Below are 19,486 nucleotides of genomic sequence, written 5' to 3'. Positions count from 1 at the left end.
GAAAAAGGTTCCCAGTCCTTACTTTAAATCATACCAATGTTTTCTATGTTTAGCAATCAGGCCTCATATATGTGACTATTTTTAAATAGCTAATGCTGGTAGAGGATAATTCTATCTGGAGCATATAGGCAAATACTGTCGCAGTCAGTAGCAGTTGTTCAAACTCCTACTGTGCATGAGAGTGTTGTGCTACTGGGTGGAAAGGGAATAATGCTTTTTTCACAACTCCTTTCTTTTTCCCAAAGAAATAAGGGAGTAATAGTGGCTTCTTGTGCTATAGAAAGCAAAATACCATGATAGGAATAACCATGTAAATTTGTCAACACCCCAAGCTTTTCCTTGTTTTGCCTAGTTTTATTTTTGTTTCTGCTCTTCATGGAGGAGGGACAAGAAGCAATTTACAGTAGTGAAATTTCAGTCTCCCTTTATGTAAAGTCCTGCTCAGCCCCTTCCCTTTGGCTTCTGAGATTTTCCCATTCACTGCTCACACATTTTCAGGATTGCCTTTGCAGCCATAAGAACTAGAAACCTGTTACTTTCTATTTAGGCAGAGGAGAATAAAGACAGATTCCCAAGATAAGTTCTGTTCCGTGCTTGAGCAGTCTGATGACAGATGCACAGATTATACACAGCTGTGTGTGATATGTAAATAAAACCCAAATACCATTGGTCTTAGGTCACCTCTAATATCAACTCCTATAAAGGAAAGCAGTCACAACCACCGCCTGTGATTTTCCTCATAAGCTACTGATGAAGATGTTATTTTATGTTTGCTGGAGATTAACTCTGATCTAGTCCCTGGTGCACTACCATGGGAGGGGAGTTTTACTGAGGCCAGATGTTTATGCATAGCTGGACCTTTGGTGAGAAACTGGCTCCCTTTTTTCTTTGCCCCATACGCTAGTTGGTGATGCGCACTCATATCCTTCCCTTCACTGTCCCTCTTTTGCTCCTATTATTCAAAAGAAAGCAGTGATGGAAATAGCGGGGACTCGGATGACACAGGCAGCGAGGAAGAAGGTGATACTGATGAAGATGGAGGTGAAGAGGATGAAGAAGGTGAAGATGAAGAACTAGAAGGTGATTATAATGAGTCTCTTGTTCATTAGTACTTAATGGAGTAAAGTTGACTTCAGCAAGTTGTGAATAAGACTGAGCAACCTGTTAAACTGTAGAGCAGACATGAGATGGGGAACTGCTGTTAACTTGTATACTTTGCAAAAAATCTTTATAGTACAAGAACAATAGAGAGAGATGCACATTGCAGTTATATTGTTACATTTCTATCCCACCATTCTTCCAAAGATCTCAAGGCAATATATGTGATCCTTTTCATTATATACAGCCCTGTGAAGTAGGTTAGGCTGAGGGATAACGATTGGCCCAAGATCGTCCAGTAAGTTTTGTGGCTGAGGGACTTGAATGTTGGTTATGAAGTCTCAACACTCTAGCTGCTACACCACGCTGGCCCTTAATGCGTAATTCTTTATAATACTCTGACTTTATTTGTGCAGTTTCCTGTCTCGAGCAAGGTATACAGTATATCCTTCAGATGGCTGTAAGTTAACGAAGATTTTAGTGTAGCTGCAGTCCACATGCTAGTAGAGAACCGTAGATGGAAGTGCTCTAGAGTGTCTGTTGTGAATATTGTAGTATTATGGGTATAAAGCTATAGCATTGAAAGTGGGTGTTCCTGCTGCTTCAGAAATCTATTCAGCTGCTGCGTCTCTTCAGAATTGTATAGCTCTCTAACATTCTAATCCAAAATGCATTATTTTGGATTAAAATAATCCAAAGAAGTACTAGGCTGTTTTTCATTGTTCATTAAGATTCTGAGGAAGACGACGAAGAGGAGGAAGATGAAGAGGAGGAAGATGAAATGGAAATGGCTGCTGAGCAACCAACATATTCAGTAAAATCAAAGCAACAACTTAATGGAGGAGTTGATTCTTCTTCTGATGAAGATGCTGAAAACTGCCCAATATGCCTCAACACATTCAGGGATCAGGCAGTCGGAACGCCTGAAAACTGTGTCCATTACTTCTGCTTGGACTGTATAGTTGAGTGGTCTAAAGTAAGAACTCTTTACTGTCATAAAATAATGCCATATGATGCCATTTTTTTTAGCATCCTGCTAGTACAGACTTTTAGCCTGGTTTTCTTGGCTGCCCAGCACACGTGTCTCTATGCTAGCCTTCCTTGTGGACATTGGGTAGGAGTAAAAAGAATCAGATCTTCCAGACCTCCCTCTGGAAGGCTTGCGGCAGGGGGGAAATCAAAAGTTTACTATTTCCCAGTTCTTACAGTAAGTCTTTGCTTCTTCCTCAAACTGTTATGGTAGCTTTATAGCCTGCATTTGGAGCCGAGACCCATGAAGCCCAGTGTTGTAGCAATGAAGCAAATGTTGACATTTGATGCTTCTAAAATTGTTTCAACGCAAGTTTGAAGGTTTAGTGTATCTATATGATTGCAGAAAATCCTTAGTGATTTTTGGTAGAAATTCATTATACAGGATCAAGTTCTTCATGTAGGTGTACAGTCTTAAGCAAATAAGAAGTAGACCAATAGAACATACTATGAGACATTTTAGTTACTATCCTAAACTATTTGCAGCCAGCTGCAAAACCTACATTTCATTTTGGCAGTAATAGTCTAGGCTACTATATTAATAGATCTTAGCTCCCTCCCCCTAAAATATTAGTATATTAGTTGCTTTAACTCTTACCTCCTACCTATAGACCTGTTTTGCATGATGAAACAACCCAGTTTCTTTGGGGGTGAGGGGGCTGGCTCCCAACTGCTTGCCCACTTCCAGTGTGCTAAACAGCCCAGGGGCACTGCATCCCTGGGTTATTTGAACCCAGAACTCTGAGTTGTTGGGGGAGAAGCAACCTAAAGTTATAACCCAAGAACAAACCGTGGAACTCAACAACCCGGAGTTCCGGTTTGGATATCATGGAGAACAACCCAGGGACAGAGCATCTCTGGGTTGTTTAGCACACTGGAAGTGGGTGAACTTTTGGGAGCCAGCATACTCAATGCTGCTCACTCCTGAACAACCCATAATTAGTAAACAGGTTGTTTCATCGTGCGAACCAGGTCAGAGTTTTGGCAATTTCCAGGTTGTCATCTGGGTGACATAAAACTGAATTTGCTACTGGCAAGGATCCGCAAATTTTGGCTTACCTTGGTAAATAGTCAAGGTGTAGTTTCCACTGTCCCTGTGCCCTCCCCTGACTTGGGAGAATAGTGGGGGGAGCGCCATTCCCTGTAGTCACACTGGGCTTTGGAGGCACTTGAAAGCAGCAGGAAGCCTCATTGCTTACCTGGGCTTTTATTGTCCAGCTTTTGGTCAGAGAGGTGTCCCCCTTTACCCATCTCTTGCCCTGCACCAGTTGCACATGTCCTCATCAGGTTAAAAATTATGTTCACTGCTTGTGAGTGCATTTGCAGACCTCTGCACTCTGATAATTTTGTCTTTTAATTTAATTTGCCCCAGCATGGAAGAACTAAGGAACGAACCTGAGAACTTTTTAATTTCCTTGATAAATAGAGATCATTTGGAAATGTTAAAAAGATTGATACTAACTCCCCCCCCCCTTCCTTTTTGCAGAATGCCAACTCTTGTCCAGTGGATCGGATTATATTTAAATCTATCTGTGTTCGAGCACGCTTCGGTGGAGAAATCTTGAAGAAAGTAAGCTTACTGTTGACCTAAGAATAGCAAACGTCAGAATCCATGTTTTGTGTAGCTTATGAAAAACTCCTTATACCCGCTTTCTCCTTTCTAACTTCAACTCATAATTCACGGCACCCCCACCCCGCATATATTTGGCTTTGTGCTGCCTAGCTTTGAAACCTTTGTTAAATCACACTGTTGATAGGAAGTGCCCGTGTATATGAATGGATGAGTTTCTGGAATGCATCAGTTTTCTAGCTCTCTGGTTTTATGAAGTAAAGTTTTATTTTTGGTAGGCTGTGGCTGTAATCTGGGGAGCCTACTTTTATGTGTGCATGCGAGGGATTTTGTGTACCCAGCACTTTGCACATGTGTGTGTTGCCTGTGTTCTTCTCTCATGGTGGCCTTTTGGGGGGATAATCGATCTGCTGGTCCCAGCTGCATAGTGCTTAACATTGTGGCTTGTCCTGCAGTAGAAATACCAGTAAAGTATTTTTAATCGAATGTAGGCTATATAGCTGATGGGAGTGTTGTCTCATGTTGCACAAAAGGCAACAGTAAAGCAGATTTGCATTCAAAGCCTATTTCTAAAAATTTAACAAATTAATTGCTATACACATGTCTGTTAATTGCAGTGGACTGGTGATTCTAGTGCTGCCATATTAAACACTGCAGTCCTATATACTCTTGGGATTAATCCCCATTGAAAACAATGGGACTTGCATTGTAGTAAATATTAATAGGATCTAGCTGCACCTATCTAGATCCCATAATTTAAATTCTCTATAATTGTTTTATATATTTCTAATTGTGCCGCTTCTCCTTCTGTTCACTGGAGTTCATTTCTGTGCCATTAAGCAGAAAGAGTGCAACCATAGAGAATGTACAAAACAGGCCTGGTATGCTACTTTATCAAAGCTAAAAATGCCTTGGCCTAAGTTTCTCTAATTGCACATGATGTATTCCTTCATGTTATGCTTTGACTCTGGGGCACTATTGAATGAAAGGTGCTACAGATGAACGGGATCGGAACTCTTCTGTGTTTGGTGGCATCTGTCTGTTTAAATCATATGTCCTCAATGAAGGAATGCAAAATACAAAGCTCACACTTGGCCAGAATTGGCCCCAACAGGTGGCTGGTACAGTGGCTCTGCTTGCATTGCTATTAACGTGACAGTGCAAAACTTCCTAAAAAGTGCAACTTTGTTCAGATTCCGGCTGAGAATAAAAAATCTCAGGAAGATGAGCTGGAAGACGATCCAACCTTTTGTGAAGTGTGTGGCCGAAGCGACAGAGAAGATCGCCTGTTGCTGTGTGATGGCTGTGATGCAGGGTAAGGAGCGTTTTGCCTTTCAGCATCCTCCATGGTTGCGACATTTGCCTAAAAGCTTTAAATTACACCTGTAGCTGCTTCTTGCTCTACAGAATGGGATCCTCCCTGCAGATTTTATCTTCTGATATGGAAGAACTACTTTTTGCATGGCAGAACTGATAGCCTGACTGTTGGGGTGTGCTTTGGATTTGGCTGAATCCCGAATTGAATTCAGCTGATTCAGGAAATGTCCTAATCAAAGTGGGAGTTCTGCAGAGCGGACTGAATCTTAACCCTTCCAAAGCTTTGCTGGCAATTTGGAGACAGTGTTTCTGCAAAAAGAAATACCCTGAATCTGGTGTAACATTTGGGGAGACATAACTAGGTCCGTCAGCCCCCTGTTGCAATAGGCAACTGATTATTGCAGGGAAATACTGATTTGCATATCCTTAGGCTCTTTTTTGGAACAGCTTGAGGAGGCAACTCTCTGATGTGGGAGGGGGTCTCTGGAGGGGCAAACCCCATTGGGAAATGTATGGAATAATATTGGAATGTGTAAGCAATCAGGACATAGGGGGGAGGGTTTGGGCATGCGAAAAGCCAAGGCGACATATTTTGTTATGGAGGATGGACATAGAACTGGAAAGGCATGGTAATTCTTTAATTAGTTTTAGTTTTTTCTAAATGATGGCTCCTCAGATAAAAATCACTTCTCTAAATATAAATGGGGCAGGGTGCCCTTTCAAGGGAGTGAGACTTTGAAATTTAGTGAAGGAATTGGGTTCCTCTATTTTATTATTCCAAGAAACTCATAAAATCACTGGAAAGGATGTTCTTATACCAAGTAGAGAATGGTCTCATAAATATGCATAGTGTTTTGTGACCTTTGAGTCGGCCTAAGAAAAGTATTACAATGATACTGATTTTGGAATTATTATTTTTTTGGCCAACTATATGGCTGGCTACCTTTGCTTCTAATATTTGGGGTTGACTTATCTCCCCCCCCCCGCCCCCACTGCCTGAGTTGACACGTCTGATGGGTTTGTTGCATTTTTAGCAAATGCTAGTTAATCATCCTTGTTGGAAATATTTTTTTTCTTACTATATTTATTTGCATTTTAAAAAATTCTGCCTTTCTTAGTACTGAAAGCAAATTACTAATTGGGATTTGTGCCAGAGGTCTTGGAATATCTGATAATTCTATCAATAAATGACTCTTCCCTTTGGCAGTTCTGGTAGTCGTTGTACAAGCATGCCTGCCTCCATACTGAAGTACGGCTTTGCATATTAAACGGAGGGGGTGGCCTTTTTGTCCAGCTTTGTTCTTTGTAAGAATACATTGTGTGTTCTTTTTTTAAGGTACCACATGGAATGCCTTAATCCACCGCTGAGTGAGGTACCTGTTGACGAATGGTTCTGTCCACCGTGCACACCAGCAAATCTTGTGCCTATTGATGCCGGCAAGTATTTTTTTGATAACATCTTTTGTAGCTTAACTTTGAATTACAGAGAGCTGTTCTTCAAAAAAAGAGGGCTTTCCCATGGCTTACACAACACTGTGTGTGTGTGTGTGTGTGTGTGTGTTTAAATGTGTGTTTAAAACTTTTTAAAAATTGAGGCAAGGTTTTTTCCATATGAGTAAAATAACATTACTACAATGATAAAAACTGAATAACAAAACAACATTTTTGTTCACATTACTACTTCAGATAATGTCCGCGCACTACTGCTGATTACACAAACCAGTTAAAACTAGAGTAAGCTGTGTTAACCACATGTGGCATTTCAAGTTCCTTTTCTAAGATAGTTTTTGGATCAGGCTGTTGCCATGGAGGAAGAAATGATTTCCATGGGGAATCATAAACCAAAAGGATTTAAGGAGCTTTCTTTTTTTCAGAACGCTTGCAAGCATTATACTAGAGGCTTAGCAGAATACCTGAATTTAGGTTGCTAGAGAGGTGTTCAGGTGCTGTCTGAAACACAGCTGACAACTGACACACAGATGGTTTTAAGAAACAGATCATGTGAGCGAAGAGGAGGTTGCTTCCCTCATAGCCGATGTCATCCCTACCACCAGTCGGCTGCGTCCAAGTGTCCGAACACGAGCTATAGCCCGAACACGTCAGAGTGAGCGTGTGCGTGCAACGGTGAACAGAAATCGGATAACAACTGCACAGCGAATTCAGGTAGTGCATAAACTTTGGAGGGGATGAACAAGTGTCAATCGGTTGTCCAATGAGTGGTCAAACACTTTGTGTATGTAGACTGTAACTGTTTGCCCACATGAAAAGAACAAGTTATATAACTTTGTGGCATGTAGCCCCTGCCCAAAAAATCCTAAAGGTTTTGGGCCTCATCTGTCGGAAAGGAGTTATTTTCACTTCCTGGTAAAATGCACGAGAATTGTACAAAAGCACTGCTCCAGTATTGCACAGCTCTCATTCATTTCTGTGGGAACCTCCTGCAGAAGTAGCTCAGAGGCAAGCAATCTTTTTGGTCTGTGGGCACATTTGGCAATTTGAGAAACTGTCCTGAGCACTGCCACAGAATGGCTGCCATGGGAGGCATGGCAAAGGACAATTAAGGTGGCAAAAGAGTGAGTACAAGGCAGAAGTAGGGGCTGAGCCCCAGCAGGCTAAACAACTCCTCTGAACCCACAGTTTTCAGCACCCACAGAAACCTCTTTCACAGCAGTCTCAGCTGCTGGTAAGAAAATGTGCTAATTATTTTTAAGAAGTGGGAGGGGTGGGGCACCTTGGCGGATGCTAAGCAAGGTGTCCTGGGCACATTGGTACCCATGGGAACCACGTTGTCTGCCCCTGCCGTAGTTGAATATATATGCCCGCCCATTCTGGGTGTGATGGGATTTCATGAGAATCCTTGGGGAAATACTTACTACATTTCTATGGAATGAAGTCAAAAATATAAAAAACCTACCATGAGTGTATAGAACAGAGCTGCTTCACACTTCTTCATACTGCAGACATGCGACTATGCTGTTGTGGTCAGCTATACATCCCAGAACATGCAGTGGACACATTCTTGGGCAGTGGTGATTGGACTTGTGCTAGTTCACCCACTGTGAGTTTGGGGACATGCATCTCCCCTTTGCAATTTTGTGCTTACCGCTGCAAACGGCAACGTTCCTGCAGTGCTACATAAAGCGCTTACAGTCCTCCAAATTCATTATGTTCACCGTGACTTGCAGTTGAGATTGGCAAAACAAAAGCTGTGTTGGTCAAAGGCAGCCTTGGTTCTTTCTATGTAGCTTTGGTGAGGTTGCACCAGGTAACGTTCTTATTAAGCTCCTTAGATGGGAAAGGTTGCCAGCTAGTTTATGTGCATCCTGTTACCATGATTAAACACAGAGGTTCAAGGGGCAGATGTGCCTAATACAGAGTTTTCACAAGGTCATAGCACATAAACAAGCTGCATAGATAGGTGTTCACCTGTATTTCCTGATGGGATGATGGCAACCCTGATGTGGTTCACCTGTAATTCATAAGATCCTAAGCCTGATACCTTGGGAAGTGGAGATGGCTTCCTGGGTGGTGGGTGGGAGGATTTTGAATGACTGAGGAGCTCCTCCTTGTAGTGAAGAGGAAAGATGGAGGTGGCCTGATCTGGGAGGAAAGATGAAACGGTGCTTCTCTGCTTCTGGGTTTAATGCAGCTGATGAGACTAATTTTGTAGCAGGCAGCCTAAACCAAAAACGGTGAATGTTGGTCTTGATTTTAGCATGTACCAAGGTACCTTATGTCTTCCCTTCTTGATGAAACAATTGAGGCAGTTGCAGCAGGACTGAGCACGACAGTATACCAGAGACCATTGACACCTTGGATCACAACCAAGAAGAAACGAAGAGGAGGTAATTGCTGAGAGTTATGGCAGTTGTTGTTCATGGCATTTCTAGGGAGGTTTGCACAGTTCTATCCCCACCTTTTATCCTTACAGTGACTCTGAGGTAGATTACGATGAGTGGATGGGCCTGTTCGCACATAACGACAATCCAGCAGCTTAAAAACGATGGGTTGTCGGCATGCCTGCCTCTTCAGCTTTTACCCTATAACCCATGGTTGGCTCCTTTGTAGGTCGTTGAGCATGATGTCTGAACCTGGACCAATGGGTTGTTTAGGGGCTAAACAACCCAGTCGTTAACAACAAGCCATGGCTTAACTGCTGGGTTGTTTAGCCCCTATACAACCCATCGGTCTGGGTTCGGACATCACACTCCACAAACTATGAAGTAAAAGCAGAAGTGGCAGGTGCACTTGTCCCCTGCTCATGCACAACAACCCTTTGGTCTCTGTATGTAACTGGCCCAAGGACACCCAATAAGTTTCAAGGCTGAATGGTACTTTGAACCCAGGTCTTCGTGGACTTGATATGAGAACTTAATCACAATGCCACACTGGCAGTCATTACATTACATTACAGTCATTACTTTTCTATCCCACAATTTTGCTGCACACTGGATCCCCTAAAGCAGTTAAACAGCTTCCATTTAAAAAAGACCAAGAAAGGCAGTCACCCAGCAGAGTATTCTCTGGAGTCTGAAGTGTGTGAACTCTGGAGATTTTCTTTTGGTGAGATAACCAGCCATTCTGAATGTTTGGGGCATGTCACAGATATATGATGAAAATGGGATTCCCTGCACCCCTGGAACATGTATGAACTCTAAGATAAGCTAGGGTTCAAGGATCTTGCATTACGGATCAGTGACTTGTTCAAGGCTATGATATGTGACCAGTATCTTATCTACCCCCACCCCCAAACTGCTCTGTGTTGGGTTCACAGCAACAGTGGAGAAGCTGTTTCCCTTCAGATGTTGCTAGACTACAACTCCCATCATCCCTGACTATTGGCCCTTTTGACAAAGGCAGATGGGAGTTGCAGGCCAACAACATCTGCAGGGCCAAAGGTTTCCCACCCCTGACATATGCTGTTGGAAGGGCTGACTGAATCCCCCCCAAAGTATTGAACCAACAGGGAATAAGGGTTCCACCCAAAAAGGAGCCCCTTTAGCGTAATTCCCATTTATTATTTTCTGAAGGGCATCTCTCTAACTTAGCCTGGGGTATGTCTGATGTAGTGCATTTGTTTTCCTTTTCTAAATGGTCTGTATTTAGTATGCAGATTACAGAGGGGATACAGATTACAGTCCATGTTTGTTGATCTCTAAATTCCAACACCTTTTGTATTTTGCCTAATTCAGGGAGGAGAAAGAAAGGAGCAGGTAAAAAAACTCATTCAAAATCATCTACTGGAAAAAAGAGCACTGGAACTTGGATTAAGAAACGCAAGCATCGAGCAAGGCGGAGGAAGGGGAAAAAAACAAAAGTATGCTTCCAGATTACTTTAACCAGTGCAGAGATTTATATAACTAATACTTTGCTTGTAATGCAGTACTTTCTGTTATACCCTTTATTGTGGGGTAGAGAGTGGAATCCCCCCGTTCTATAGAATACACTGTTTTCTATCTGCAAAGGGGTTGATGACAATCCTGTTCCTAGCACGAACTTAACTTGCTCTTCTGCCCAGGTGAAATTTGAGGTGACTGCTCGTTCTCGAATTGCAAGAACTCTTCGTCTTGGCAAGCCAGTACATAGCACTTCTATCCCTTCCATGTACAAGCCAATCGAGCCCTCGCTTGGCCTTATGAGAGCAGATATTGGAGCAGCTTCCCTCTCTGTCTTTGGAGATCCTTTTGAGCTGGACCCATATAACAGGTAAGAACATGACAGATGGAAGGAAATAATGAACTATGGTTCACGGATATATGGTGAAGCTGTCAGTCCGGTAGCATTTAGAATTGTATGAGCAGTTCTAGTTGTCTAGTGCCCACGGATCCCCTTAGTATTTTGGTTGCATAGTTTTAAGCTACCCACCCTGGTCCCACTAGTGTTTCAGGTGTCAGAAACTTGCTTTAAAGAGAGGTGAGTGTTTTCCAGCTCTTAGCATTGAAATCTGAGTGTGGCTCTTCTTGGTTTTGCTTTGTTTTTATGCTACATTTAAGCCTGGAGATGCTGTGATGCTACTGCTCCTTCCTTGAGAGCCCCACACAGATGCTTGCCTCCTCTCAGATGCTTTTGTGGAGGTATCATTCCACTCTACCCAGCTGTTGCTCAAGATGTATTCACATCAACAAGTGAAGCAGCATAAGTTCTCTGAATTTTGCTCAGAACTCTAAAAACCTAGCTGCAAATTTAAGATGGCAATTTTGATGTATCTTAAAGATTTTTTGCTTCAATTATCTTTTTGAGTACTTCTTGCTAATTTGGCACTGGTCACATCTTTGCATATATATTAAACTGTTTTTCTTTCCTGCTGTGAACTACGGGAAAGAAAAATAATGGGACTAAAACCAAACTAGCTTGTGACATCTATTCAAACTGTACCTGCTGCATGTGCCTTCTTATGTACTTGCTTCCCCCCTTTTTCAAAGTACGGTAAACTGAAAGACTGACTTCAGTCTTTTCCATTCGAATATTTCAGTTACAATAATAGGCAACGCTCAGATGAGATGGAAATTGACAGCGATCTTCCAAATTTCTCTCTTTAGTAATGAAGAGTTTCCTGTTGTAAACTCAGCTTCGCCTGTGAGCACCAAAAGAAGAGGTCTTTCTCAATCAGCACTTAGATCACATCGCCCTGTTGCTAGGCCAGTCGCTGTGGGGCTTCCTGGGTAAGGCCAGCTAGGTGATCCTTTCCTGTATAACACAACAGCTAGAGAACTAAAAAAAAAAAAACCTCCTTGCAAGTTCTCTTGTTTTTGGTGTCTCCTGATGTTTCTTTGCATAACATAGTGTTCTTCACTGCAAGGCCCAAGGGCCACTGGCAGCTCCTAGTCACCTCAAGTGCAGCTGTCTGCCCACCCCCTCCCACTCTCTCTTTGCAGTTGCTGCTCGCTCTAAGCAGGGGCTCTCTAGCTTTGTCTTGTTTGCTTTAGTGGTAGGTTGCCTGTTGTGATCTGTGCTATTGGGGGAGGTTCCAGGGATTGGGAGTCAGCAGACCTGCCACTTGTCAACTCTAAGGTGCCGGGGCGGGGGGGGGCAGAGGGAGAGGAGAATGTAGGAGCTATTGGCCAATTAATTGTGGGGGGGGCCAGCCTAAGAGGCAAAAAGCAGTGTGATTGGTTAGCTGCAGCGGTGCAGTGCTCTGGAGGTGGAGGGCAAAATGCACAGGGGAGAGAGGGAGAGAGCATGCAATGTTGACCTGCGCTGAGTAAAGTAGAGCACTCTTTCAGTCATGAGAAGAAGATCCGTCCCAATCCAAGGACCAAGTGAACCTGCTAGAATTTGCCTGCCTGATGACTTGGTGACTGACTGATGAGGCCTTGCTTAGATGACATGAGGTGGGATGGGTGAGAGGCCTGAAAAGGCTTCCAACTGAGTCAGGTGTACAGCACTACCATGACCAGGGATGGGGGAGAGAAGCCTCCCCACAGCCCGAGAAAGGCCCCTAAGTGTCCTCGGTGGTGGTGCCTGGAGCCAAAGTGGCTCCTGCTGGAAAAATAGTGAAGATTACTGGCATAGCACATTGAAACCCCATCTCCTTCTGCTGTCTCTTTGGATCCATGCTCAGTGCCATGGGCTATTGTGTAGGTAGGACATGTAACCAGAGAGAGAAAGAGAGACTGAGTTCTAGCTTCTCTGTAGTTGGTCTTGGACAGGCTACAATCTTTCTGCTCAATTCCTGGTCTGCTGAAACAGTTGTTTTCCCTAAAATTGCAGATTACCAACGTGACGTTTCTCCTTCGTGATGAGCAATAGTAAATGTGAACCTTATGAATCTTATGCATCTCAGTATTTATGTTTACAAGCAGGCGCGCGCACACACACACACTCTCTCTCTCTCTCTGGTTGACTCTGTTTGCTTATGTGGGATAGCAACATTTTTAGGGTAGCACCCCATAGATGGAAAGGTGGAATTTGGTACAAACATAGCTCAAGACCTTGGGATTACCACAGTCTTCCCCAGCCTGGTACCCTCCAGATGCATTGGGCTGCAACTCCAATCATTCCCAACCAGCATCGCCATTGCTAGCTGGGAATTGTTCTGTTGGGTGGGGCCGTGGCTCAGTGGTAGAGCACCTGCTTTGCATGCAGAGGTTCCCAGGTTCAGTCCCCAACATCTCCAGGCAGGGCTGGAAAACCTCCTGCCTGAAACCCTGGAGAGCCGCTGCCAGGCAGTGCTGACAGTACTGGGTTCTATGGACCAATGGTCTGAGTCAGTATAAGGCAGCTTCCTGTGTTCCTACTTATGGGAGTTGCATTCTAATGCATCTGGAAGGTGCCAGTTTGGGGAAGGCTGGATTACCAGAAGAGCCTGCAGAGGACATTTAACACTCAAAATGAGTGGGGGATCCTCTGCTTGGGATGGAGGGATTTCTGTTGGCAGCCCAGGGTATATTTATGCTAGAGTTTTCAAGGTGTATTTCCTAGTATTATATATTGACTCTTCATAAGTAAGTATATTCCTGAGGTGAAATTATTATCAAGGCCCCCTGTTTTGCAGGAGCAAGCTGAGAAGGAATAGGGGCAAGCACCATTTGTCAAACTACTTGTGCACCTCCTTCTCTAGACCTTCTGCTCTTCGTTGTTGTTGTTTTATTTATACTCTGTCTTCCTACCCAAAAATGGCACTCAAGACAGTTTACAAAAACAATTTAAAATAGATTAAAACAATAAAACACAATAAGATACAACAAACATAACAATTACAGAATAAAAACAGGACCCAACCCATAGATCCCAGTCAGAAGGATAGCAGAGAGGGAGTGACCTTAGCCTCCCTTGATGAGGGAGTTCCACAGCCTTAGAGCGGCCACCAAAAAGGCCCCCTCTTGCGTTGTCACCACATGTGCCTCTGACGGTGGTGGTCTTGAAAGAAGGGCCTCTCCAGAAGATCTTAAGGACTGAGCATTTATTTATGTATTCATTCATTCATTCATTCATTCATTCATTTATATACCGCCCAATAGCCGAAGCTCTCTGGGCAGTTCACAAAAATTAAAACCAAAGAGCACACAGTAAGACAATACAAAATATATAAAACATTAAAACCACAGTAAACAATACAACCAGAATAAAACCAGAATAAAACCTAGCAGCAGTGCAGGGATTTAAAGTACAGATTTTAAAAAGCAAAGCTAAAAGTCTAAAGAGCTAAAATGCTAAAATGCCTGGGAAAATAAAAAGGTCTTCACCTGGCGCCGGAAAGAATACAAACCTCACTAGGGAGCTCATTCCACAGCCGGGGTGCCACAGCAGAAAAGGCCCTCCTCCAAGTAGCCACCTGCCTTACTTGCTTTGGTAGGGGCTCACGGAGAAGGGCCTCTGAAGATGATCCTAAGGTCCGGGCAGGCACATATGGGAGGAGGCGATCCTTCGGGTTACCTGGCCCCAAGCTGTTAAGGGCTTTGAATGTTAATACCGGCACTTTGAATCGGGCCTGGAAATGGACTGGCAGCCAGTGCACCTGGAAAAGTACTGGCATAATATGAGCTTGTTGGCCAGTCCCTGTTAACAGTCTTGCTGCCCTATTTTGGACCAGCTGAAGTTTCCAGACCATTTTCAAAGGCAGCCCCATGTATAACGCATTGCAGTAATCCAGATGAGAAGTTATCAGAGCATGGATAACTGTAGCTAGGCTATCTCTGTCCAGATAAGGGCGTACTTGGTATACCAGCCTAAGCTGATAAAAAGCGCTCCGTGCCACTGAGTTCACCTGTGCCTCAAGTGACAGTTCTGGATCCAAGAGCACCCCCAAACTACAAACGTGATCCTTTAGGGGGAGTGCAACCCCCTTCAGAACAGGTTGAATATCACCTAGCCAGGCAGACGAACCACCCACTAACAGTACCTCCATCTTGTCTGGATTGAGTTTCAGTTTATTGGCCCTCATCTAGTCCATTACCATGCTCAGGCCCTGATTCAGAACAGCCACTGCCTCACCTGGGTTTGATGAGAAAGAGAGGTAGAGCTGGGTGTCATCCGCATATTGATGGCACCTCAGCCCACACCTCCGGATAACCTCCCCCAGCAGTTTCATGTAGATGTTAAACAGCATGGAGGATAAAATTGAGCCCTGTGGAACCTCATGGCATAATTGCCATGGCACAGAGCAATAATCCCCCAGCACCACCTTCTGGAGTCGGCCGTCCAAGTAGGAGCGGAACCACTGCAGTGCAGTGCCTCCAACTCCCAACCCAGACAACCTATCCAGAAGGATACCATGGTCGATGGTATCGAAAGCCGCTGAGAGGTCCAGGAGAATCAACAGAGTCACACTCCCCCTGTCCCTCTCCCAGCAGAGGTCATCCCACAGGGCGACCAAGGCAGTTTCCATTCCGAAACCAGGCCTGAAGCCCGATTGAAATGGATCTAGATAATCTGTTTCATTCAACAGTGCCTGGAGCTGTCCTGCAACCACCCATTCAAGCACCTTGCCCAAGAAGGGGATGTTGGTCGCTGGCCTATATGAGCATGCTCATATGGGAGAAGGTGGTCTTTCAGTTAGCCTGGGCCCAAGCCATATAGGGCTTTATAAGACATAACCAGCACTTTGAATTCTGCCCAGAAACAGACAGGTAGCCAGTGAAGCTGCTGTAACAAGGGAGTTGTGTGCCCCTGTAACCAGCTTTGGTCAACAGTCTGGCTGCATCATTCTGGAGCAGCTGAAGTTGCTGAACAGTTTTCAAAGGCAGACCCGTGTAGAGTGCATTGTTGTTTTGTTGTTCAGTCGTGTCCGACTCTTCGTGACCCCATGGACCATAGCACGCCAGGCCTTCCTGTCCTGCGCTCTCTCCCGGAGCATGCTCAAGTTCATATTCATTGCATCCGTGATGCTATCTAGCCATCTCATCCTCTGCCGTCCCCTTCACCTTTTGCCTTCAGTCTTTCCCAGCATCAGGGTCTTTTCCAGGGAGTTTTCTCTTCGCATTAGGTGGCCAAAATATTGGAGCTTCACCTTCATTATCTGTCCTTCCAATGAGCACTCAGGGTTGATTTCCTTTAGGATGGACTGATTTGACCTCCTTGCAGTCCAGCGGACTCGTAGGAGTCTTCTCCAGCACCACAGTTCAAAAGCATCAATTCTTCGGCGCTCAGCCTTCCTTATAGTCCAGCTCTCACATCCATACATTACTACTGGGAAAACCATAGCTTTGATTAGACAGACCTTTGTCGGCAAGGTGATGTCTCTGCTTCTTACTATGCTGTCTAGGTTGGCCATAGCTTTCCTCCCAAGGAGCAAGCGTCTTTTAATTTCATGGCTACAGTCACCGTCTGCGGTGATCTTGGAGCCCAAGAAAGTAAAATCTGTCACTGCTTCCATTTCTTCCCCTTCTATATGCCAGGAAGTGATGGGGCCAGATGCCATGATCTTCGTTTTTTTAATGTTGAGTTTCAAACCAGCTTTTGCACTCTCCTCTTTCACCCTCAACAAGAGGCTCTTGAGATCCTCTTCGCTTTCTGCCATTAGGGTGGTATCGTCTGCATATCGGAGGTTGTTGATAATTCTCCCAGCAATCTTAATTCCGACCTCTGATTCATCCAACCCGGCATTTCTCATGATGTACTCTGCATATAAGTTAAATAAGCAGGGTGACAATATGCAGCCTTGTCGTACTCCTTTCCCAATTTTGAACCACTCGGTTGTTCCATGTCTGGTTCTTACTGTTGCTTCTTGACCCTCGTACAGGTTTCTCAGGAGACAGGTAAGGTGGTCTGGTACTCCCATCACTTTAAGAATTTGCCACAGTTTGTTGTGATCCACACAATCAAAGGCTTTAGCGTAGTCAATGAAGCAGAAATAGACGTTTTTCTGGAATTCTCTTGCTTTCTCCATGATGCAGCGAATGTTGGCGATTTGGTCTCTAGTTCCTCTGCCTCTTCTAAACCCAGCTTGTACTTCCGGTAGTTCTCGGTTCGCATACTGCTGAAGCCTAGCTTGTAGGATTTTGAGCATCACCTTGCTGGCATGTGAAATGAGCGCAGTGGTGCGGTAGTTTGAACACTCTTTGGCGTTGCCCTTCTTTGGAATTGGAATGTAAACTGACCTTTTCCAGTCTTGTGGCCATTGTTGAGTGTTCCAGATTTGTTGGCATATTGAATGCAGCACTTTAACAGCATCATCTTTTAGGATTTTAAATAGCTCGGCTGGAATACTGTCATCTCCGCTAGCTTTATTGTTACTAATGCTTCCTAAGGCCCACTTGACTTCACTCTCTAGGATGTCCGGCTCAAGTTCAGTGACGGCACTATCATGGCTATCAGGGACATTCAGATCTTTCCTGTATAGTTCTTCTGTGTATTCTTGCCACCTCTTCTTTATCTCATCTGCTTCTGTTAGGTCCCTGCCTTCTTTGTCCTTTATCATGCCCATCTTTGCACAAAACGTTCCCTTGAGATCTCCAATTTTCTTGAAGAGATCTCTAGTCTTTCCCATTCTGTTGTTTTCCTCGATTTCTTTGCATTGTTCACTTAAGAAGGCCTTCTTGTCTCTCCTTGCTATACTCTGGAACTCTGCATTCAGTTGGGTATATCTTCCCCTTTCTCCCTTGCTTTTCGCTTCCCTTCTTTCGTGAGCTACTTTTAAAGCCTCATCAGACAGCCACTTGGCTTTCTTGCATTTCTTTTTCTTTGGGATGGATTGACTTGCTGCCTCCTGAACAATGTTACGGACCTCCGTCCATAGTTCCTCAGGCACTCTGTCTATCAGGTCTAATCCCTGAAATCTATTCCTCACCTCCACTGTATATTCATCAGGGATATGATTTAGGTCATACCTGAACGGTTTAGTGGTTTTCCCGACGTTCTTCAATTTAAGCCGAAATTTTGCAAGAAGCAGCTCATGATCTGAGCCACAGTCAGCTCCAGGTCTTGTTTTTACTGACTGTATGGAGCTTCTCCATCTTTGGCTGCAAAGGACATAATCAATCTGATTTCGATATTGACCATGTGGTGATGTCCATGTGTAGAGTCGCCTCTTGTGCTGTTGGAAAAGAGTGTTTGCTATGATCAGCATGTTCTCTTGGCAAAACTCTATTAGCTTTTGTCCTGCTTCATTTTGTACACCAAGGCCATGCCTGCCTGTTATCCCGGTGATTTCTTGACTTCCTACTTTAGCATTCCAATCCCCTATGATGAAGAGGACGTCTTTTTTTGGTGTTAGTTCTAGAAGGTGTTGCAGGTCTTCATAGAACTGATCAACCTCAGCTTCTTCGGCCTCAGTGGTTGGGGCATAGACTTGAATTACTGTGATGTTGAATGGTTTGCCTTGGATTCGTACTGAGATCATTCTATCATTTTTAAGATTGTACCCCAGTACTGCTTTTCCCACCCTTCTGTTGACTATGAGTGCTACTCCATTTCTTCTAAGGGATTCTTGCCCATAGTAGTAGATATGATGGTCACCTGAATTAAATTCGCCCATGCCTGTCCATTTTAGTTCGCTGATTCCCAAGATGTCAATGTTCAATCTTGCCATCTCATGTTTGACCACCTCCAGCTTACCTTGATTCATTGATCTGACATTCCAGGTTCCTAAACAATATTGTTCTTTACAGCATCGGATTTTCTTTTCACCACCAGACACATCCACAGCTGAATGTCCTTTCGGGTTTGGCCCAGCCGCTTCACTCTTTCTGGCGCTACTTGGAAATACCCTCTGCTCTTCCCCAGTAGCATATTGGACACCTTCCGACCTGAGGGGCTCATCTTCCGGCGTCATATCTTTTAGCCTTGTGATAAGTTCCATGGGGTTTTCTTGGCAAGAATACTGGAGTGGGTTGCCATTTCCTTCTCCAGTGGACCACATTTTGTCAGAACTCTCTGCCATGACCTGTCCGTCTTGGGTGGCCCTGCACGGCATAGCTTATGGCTTCACTGAGTTACGCAAGCCCCTTCGCCACAACAAGGCAGTGATCCATGAAGGGGGTAGAGTGCATTACAGTAGTCGAAACAGGGTGTAACTAAAGCATATGTGACCGTGGCCAGATCGGACATTTCTAGGCATGGGCACAGTTGGTACACTAGCCACAGCTGTGCAAATGCACTCCTGGCTGTGCTGAGACCTGGGCATCTAGGTGCAAGGCTGAGTTCAAGAGTGCACCCTAACTATGAGCCTGAGTCTTCAGGGGGAGTGTAACTCCATCCAGCACAGGTTGAATCCCTGTTCCCTTATCTGCCTTTTGATTGACCAGGAGCAGCTCAGTCTTGTCTGGATTAAGCTTAATTTTGTTTGCCGTCACCCAGTCCGTTATTGACATCTGGTACCAATTTAGAACCAGAACAGCTTCCTTGGATTTGGATGGAAAAGACGGAGAGTTGGATGTCATCAGCATGCTGGTGGCACCAGACCCCAAAACTCTAGACAATCTCTCCCAGTGGTTTCATGTACAGTCAGGGCCAGAAATATTGGAACAAGGATAACTGTTTTGGCAGTTGGCCTCTGTACACCACCACATTGAAGTTGAAAGGAAACACACCCAG

The 19,486-nt window shown here is 44.3% G+C and overlaps 1 protein-coding gene across 6 annotated transcripts in view; it reads left to right on the top strand.

The window, feature by feature from the left end:
* The window catches only part of PHRF1 (PHD and ring finger domains 1), a 51,205-nt gene that overhangs the window by 11,046 nt on the left and 20,673 nt on the right, over positions 1-19,486 (top strand). For 4 of the 6 annotated variants that reach the window (XM_084857053.1, XM_084857033.1, XM_084857072.1 and 1 more), the window contains exons 3-12: positions 967-1,080; positions 1,830-2,074; positions 3,614-3,697; positions 4,891-5,012; positions 6,351-6,451; positions 7,005-7,177; positions 8,730-8,859; positions 10,207-10,331; positions 10,533-10,720; positions 11,554-11,676. In XM_084857053.1, the coding sequence (XP_084713179.1) occupies positions 967-1,080; positions 1,830-2,074; positions 3,614-3,697; positions 4,891-5,012; positions 6,351-6,451; positions 7,005-7,177; positions 8,730-8,859; positions 10,207-10,331; positions 10,533-10,720; positions 11,554-11,676 (1,405 nt within the window). The remainder of the gene's footprint in view (positions 1-966; positions 1,081-1,829; positions 2,075-3,613; positions 3,698-4,890; positions 5,013-6,350; positions 6,452-7,004; positions 7,178-8,729; positions 8,860-10,206; positions 10,332-10,532; positions 10,721-11,553; positions 11,677-19,486) is intronic. The other 2 variants (XM_084857041.1, XM_084857083.1) reach the window with 1 other exon arrangement.

This window comes from Heloderma suspectum, chromosome 1, assembly GCF_057233095.1.
Source record: "Heloderma suspectum isolate Gila_16-S chromosome 1, 16-S_ref, whole genome shotgun sequence".
NCBI lineage: Eukaryota > Metazoa > Chordata > Lepidosauria > Squamata > Helodermatidae > Heloderma > Heloderma suspectum.
The sequence above is the reverse complement of the archived record's forward strand: the minus strand, read 5'-3'. Positions and strand labels throughout refer to the sequence as shown.